The sequence below is a fragment of the Calidris pugnax genome, unplaced genomic scaffold (assembly GCF_001431845.1).
Source record: "Calidris pugnax isolate Ruff unplaced genomic scaffold, ASM143184v1 scaffold148, whole genome shotgun sequence".
NCBI lineage: Eukaryota > Metazoa > Chordata > Aves > Charadriiformes > Scolopacidae > Calidris > Calidris pugnax.
In genome coordinates this window covers 146,922-153,460 of record NW_015090926.1, presented here as the reverse complement: position 1 = coordinate 153,460, position 6,539 = coordinate 146,922, and the positions used below count along the sequence as shown (strand labels likewise).

Sequence of the window (6,539 nt, the reverse complement as noted above, 5' to 3'; positions counted from 1 at the left end):
TTCATCCAACCCCTTACCCAACTCAAGGAAGGTCATGTAGAGCAGGCTGCACAAGACCAGGTCCAGGTGGCTTGAGTACTTCCAAGGCTGGAGATTTCACAGCCTCTTTGGGCAATAAATAAGATGCTATACTTTACAGGACAAAATGCTTTGACCATTTCTACACAAGTATAAATGAGCGTTAATTTTGAGTGACTTTTGAAATCTAAAGTATTTATAAAAGTCATCTGCCAGAATGACAGTATCTGAAAGCAAAGGTTTAATTTATAGAAGAGAGAAATATTAAGAACACTAGTTCAGTTCTCACTGTTTGCATTTGCCTCTCTACATTTATCTTGATCTGAAAAGATTTTTTTTTTTTTTTTTTTTTTTAAGAGCTGTGAAAGCATTGGAGTTCTGACTTCTTATTTAATCCCTTGGCTTCCCACTGACTGTGTTTCCCACAACAGATCCACACAAACTGGCTTAATAGAAGCTAGACTGAGATCAGAAATAATTTCTCACATACCACCAAAGCACTGCCAATTGGCAATAGCTTTTGATCAGTGTTAATTTTTACCGTGTTTGAATCTGACCCAGAAGCGGAAGGTCTGCAATCAGTTACCTAATCCACCAAGAGTCTGCTGCAATTTTTATATTCTAAAATATTTCAAAGTAGTCACTGTTTCTATTGGCTTCAAAACAAAACTAATCTAATTCTTTCTTGAATTTTTTTAGAAAAATGTCACCAGCACGTAAAACTTAAAACCCACAGCAACAATGTTTCTTGCAGTCTTAAAATTCTTTTCACTTGTGACATTGTTCAGATATTTTATGCTCTCCCCACATACCATATTCCTCTTTGAAGAACAAGGACAACACAAAATCAACAACCATCTGCAGAATCTTGAACTATTGCTCACCTGTGCTTTTGCCAATTTCTTTTCCAGCAGGTCACGCTCCCTTTCTGTTTGTTGTAGACGTTTATTAAGCTCCACTATGTCTCCCTTTAACGAAGCCAGGGCTGCTAAATGAAGCTAGAAGACAAAAGGAAAGAAACAAATTAACCAACTCACAAGCCATGTAGGGTAGCATTTGAAAGAAGAGATAGTATTGAGATAGTATTATACAGCAGCTACAATATCTGTAGATTTCTGCAGGAGTTAATAGGAACTTTAGTGTAACAAAAGTCTAAAAGAAATCCACATGCCGCTAAACACTTTTTACACGGAATTCTCCTCTCCAGACAGCACAGACATTCCTTCATCAGAAAACACATTATAAGGATACACACAATGAAGCATATGTGTAGATTAGTTCTAATATCAGTTTAATAAGAAGTAGCTTCAGTCTTGTCTTATAAAACCTTACATTAAATGTTGACTCAGATTTGTATTTTAAAAGAAGGTGCATCACATTTTGATGCCTCCCGACACTTTGGTGAAGGGAATAACTCCATGCATAGGACTGGGTTTCATTTTGCAACTAAAGCTTACTCCACTTTGAGCTACTGCTCTGTAGTTGTCAGTGAGTTTCAATGATTCTAATCTACTGAGGCGACACATGAAGAACCTGAACTATTTTTCTTCCTGCAGCAGATCATTTTGATGAAAGACAAGTTCTACATTTGGAAATATATAATGCACTATGATAACTAACATCATTTACATTAGGTTAGCTATATAATTTAGAAACCAAGAACAATTCTTAAAAGAATCCTATACCTGTAACTCATTCATTTTCTCTTCCTGTCCTTAATATACCATTCATCGCTACACTGAAGGCATCAGCTAGAATTCAACACTCGATATTGAAAACTACAACCGAAAAGTCCAGCAGGAGAACAGCTAACACTGAAGTCTTTCTTTATAGTAGTAAAGAAACAACTCCAAGTTATACTGGGTGAGAAAACAAAAGTGACCTTTTACACCGGACCAAGTGACACAGCACACACCACTCTGCTGCCAAGAGTCAGGCTGAAACACAAACCCTGTTTCTAGTCCTCCAGCCTGTTTCAGTCCTTTATTCTGACATTTCATTGGGCAGATCACTTATAAGTTATTTTTCTTGTTCTGTTTCCAGTCAATCTGCTAATGAGTCCTATTTTGATATCAGTTTTACCTTTACAATACTGGAAGCCAGCAAAACCATAGATGTTTTCACAGACTGACGTGTGAAAGCTGATGTGTGTCAGCAGAGACTAGATCATTTGGCAACAGCTCCTTCACATACAGTATTCCCATTGTTACAGAAAAGGCCACCTCTGACTTCAAGAGAGAAAACCTAATTTTATAAAGATTTTTAGATGTGAATTCTGCAGTTTAATTGCAGTGTAACTATGCTAGAAGCTCTGGACATCCTCATTTCTGAGTTCAGTCAAAAGCATTTTTATTATGTCAGCTGCAAAAATGTCTTACAGTTATTGATTTTGGTACAAATATACACGTACACAATTTTACATTGCAGTACATTTAAGATTCTTGAGGCAGCCTCATTTTTCAAGTGAAAAAACAGTAATTCAGGTCTGCTATGGGCACATGCTACATGGCTTCTTTCAAGTAAGTACGCAGAAGTCTATTAATAAACCCAGGAACACCCTGAATATCTTTAAGTACTCTTGGCCTTCAGCAGAAGGATTCCTTCCCACCACAGCAAGGTACACAGTGGTTTTACAGTATGGAGATACAAGAGCCAGCCTAATTGTACCAAACTGTTCAAAATCAAATCTTCAGGAAAAAAAAAAATCTTCAGGAAAGCTGGTGAATTTATAAGCCACTGTTTCACCTTATTACCTTAACAAAGGGGAAGTGCTGCAATGAAACTCACCAATTTGTTCATCAGATCTTACATCCTTCATCACAGCTTTCAAATATTACATGAAAAAATGGCTACAATTCTCTAAATTGAATAAAACAATGCTACATAGTCCAGTAAGTATCATTTCCTTTCGTACACTATAATTAAGTGATCACCAGCTGTGGTTTTAATTAAATACCACACCAATAATGTCCATACACATGGTGTTGTAGTATAAAAGGGCACTGTTAATTTAAAAATCTCAGTGAAAAACAACTTTTTCTCCGAACAGTGGAACCAACGTGGCTGACTTCCTATGGATTTCCCTTTGTCTTCTTCCCACACTGCAGTCATCTCAGCTCTTCTTCACATCCCCTAGCACACCCCAAACTGAGGAAGAAGCAGCATGAATTGTGTCTTGTTTTATAGTAATGCTGCTGGCCTGGCAGCTCCTGCCAAACAAGGATATCCACTATGCCAGTTACATCAGCCTCCCCATTCAGTATAGGGTCTCTCTTCTACAAGTAACCAAAGAATTTCTTTACTAATTACAAGGAAAGTTTGTTGCATCTTTTACTATCCAAAATTATCCTTTTCTTCTATAAATTGGACCAGTCAAGTTTCCAAGTACTAGTAAAACGATAAGGAAAATAGGAAGTTACTGGAAGGGCAGAACAAGCAGCAGGAAGTTATCATACACAGAGGAGGGATGCCTGGGATAACTCTTCAGTTTCACGTACGTACCCAGGGCACGCAGCACTGAGTCATATGCAAGTGGTGCTCCAGCTTCTACTGCAATACTCAGTAAGGTTAACACTGCTGGAGTAGCTGTGTACTCTTGGCAGAGCCAAGCTCTCCGACCCAGTTCTTTAAAAGAGGTGTTACACGGTATTGCTGCATCCTCCCCTAAAGCCAGAGCATTGCCACAGACACTGCTTCCCAGTGTGTTTTGTATAGCAAAAAGCAGGGTGGGAACTGGAACAGGGATCTTTCAGTGTTCCTGTAACACAAGTAAGGAAACACCTGAGCAAAGAGCTACAGTCAACAAGAGAGTCATTCTGGGGAAAAAAACAAACAAACCCACTCACATTTAGAATTCAAATTTAATAACCCAAACTACTAAAGTGCAAAGATTCCATTTAAAAATCTCAACTGGAAGGCAGCAGGTCAGTCACAACTGTAACTCTGCAGCATTGAATCACTATGGGATGTGACAATTGAGAGGAAAGTGGAGGTATCCATATAGCATACTGCTTTTTTTCTCCCCTCAGCAGACAGTGATAGACAAGGCAGAGTTACTATCCCTAACATTCATAACAGACATTTACAGTTCAAGGTGGACTGCCTCTTAATGACACAAGATTATGAAACAGATCACAAACTCAACAGCTTGTAAAAATTAACACAGGCACCAGAAAGATTTCTGTTTGTACAACACATTGGTCTGAACCTTTAAAGAAGAGCTCCCACAGAGAACTACTTCATATGGAGAAATCAGTTCACTGAAAAAGTCTGTATTGTTCATAAACTTTATACTGATCCAATACAACTAGTATTGAATTCCACCAGGAAAAAACCTGGTATGTGATGCTCTTGCACCCAAACCGTCCAACAGGACAGGCAAGGTCAACACACGCAAGAGCAATGATTGAAATGGGATCAGGCAAGCCAACCAACCTGTTTCTCTACTATCATCCAAGGAAATAAGAATTCTTTCAGAAAAGAAATTAGATTTGTAGTCTTAATAAAAAAATGTATCACCTATCTTAACTTAGAGGGTACAATTTCTATGAATTTTTCTGCAAGGTCAACAGCAGGTTGTTTACTGAAACATATATTAATCACATTTTATATCCAACACTATCCTGCCAGGTTTTTATATATTACATAGATAATAATTATAATTCATTATTATACATTATTAATAATAAAAACCCATACTGTGCATAACATTTTATCTTTAAAATGTAAGCCACTTTAGAGATAAGTTTTGAAAGGTATAACAATAAAAAAAAAAATCACAGGCTTAGAAAAAGCAACCTTCTGACCTCTCTTCCAGCCTCCTTTGTGGATTGTGCGTGCAATCTCTTCCCCATTATACTTGCTTCTACAAACATCTCATACAATACTGTAGACATGATTTAATGACCTATATTTTGCAGAGTGCTTTAAACGCTGCTCTTGGTGCTGGGCTTTGTGAAATATTCTGTGTGGGTACAATTAAAAACAATATTTGCCGGTAATCAGGTTTCTCAATAAATTTGTGAGGGAAAGAACACAAAAACAGATGAGATAGTAATATGAACTGAATGCCTAGAAAGCAGGACACTACTGACATGTCAGTCCTAAGGCCATGAACAAAACATGAGTAAGAGGCAAAGGGCAATGAAGGAGGGTGTTGAAAAAATGATAGGTTACAGCAGTGCAAAGCAGTACAACTACTCTTATACTCAGCATTTTTCCCTGCCATTGTGAATTGTGATCCTCATCACTAAGTCTGATCCACATTTTTATTTCCCTCAGCCTGGAACCAGACTAATTAAACCATATTGCTAAAAATCATTGTACTCACTGTGTATGTTTTCTATTTTCAACATAGAAATTGCAAAAAGGACCTAAGTATATCCTTCTCTGTGAAGTTAAAGAACCTTTTTATCAGAGTTAGGTTGACAGTTGGACTAGAAGATCTTAAAGGTCCCTTCCCACCTAGACAATTCTGTGATTATTCCTCTTGTTTCCTGCCTTCCTTGGCTACAGTACTGCTGCACATCAGCTTGGGAACAGTGGTTCGGAAATGTAACCCCTGACATAACAAGGGAGCCATAAAAACATCAAGATCATGGTAAGAAGATACCAAGCCACGTTCCAATACAAAGCAATCGAACACCAAAAGACCAATTTATTTGGTCTGTGTGTGCCTTCTGTAACTGACTGGTAAACCACTACCATGGAAGGAGTCTCAGAGGAGATGGGCCACATGAAGGGCAATGTGCCTGTGAAGCTCTGGGAAGAACATGGGGTTTTACTGACTACAGCTGTTGCAGAGAAGCTGACTTGTTCTCAACACCAAGGGGACCCAAGGGGGGTCTTCATTTGAGGTAAACAGCTATCAACAGCTGAGTAGATCAGCTGGTGGTGCAAAGGTTTCTCCCTGAGTTCATTAGAAGAGTGTGAATGTCTCTCTGAGTTAGCCAGGCCAACGAGGTGGGTGGGGTGCGTATGTGGCTCAGCCCAAGGCAGTGTATAAAATCAGAAAACTAGCAAAAAGAATTTCAAAGGGGGCGATGGGCTTGAGCTGGCTTCAACCCACGGATGCCTTCTAAGCGAGACCAGGGACACCCAGCACTGTGACAGTGAACGCACTGTAGAGACTGGTAATGGGAATCACATTGGTATCGTGACTGAACTGTGCATTGAATATAGCAGAATTGCTATATTCTGCTACGTGCAACTCACATTTGTTTTGTGTTTTCAGTACACCTCGTATCACTCTGCTAAATCAGAAATCGGAAGAAACATCAACTTTCTTCAGATAAGTAAATGTGATGTTAAACATGACACCCTCCAAGTGTGTAATATCTGAGAGAACCTGGTCAGAGAGTATTGGGCTCTGACATCCTCTCCTCTCTTTTGCTTCCTATTTCCATTTCCCATGGTTTAGTGCAAACAGCCCACAACACGGACATTTTCTTTGTATTGCTACTCCCTATTTTAATGACAGGCAGTACTCACAAGAGCCCCCGATTAAATATTCAGAATGCTGC

At 38.8% G+C, this 6,539-nt stretch overlaps 1 protein-coding gene across 5 annotated transcripts in view; it reads right to left on the bottom strand.

Moving 5' to 3' along the window:
* MCC (mutated in colorectal cancers) overlaps positions 1 to 6,539 on the bottom strand; it is a 163,006-nt gene that overhangs the window by 69,505 nt on the left and 86,962 nt on the right. For all 5 annotated transcript variants that reach the window (XM_014951497.1, XM_014951500.1, XM_014951498.1 and 2 more), the window contains exon 2: positions 903 to 1,016. In XM_014951497.1, the coding sequence (XP_014806983.1) occupies positions 903 to 1,016 (114 nt within the window). The remainder of the gene's footprint in view (positions 1 to 902; positions 1,017 to 6,539) is intronic.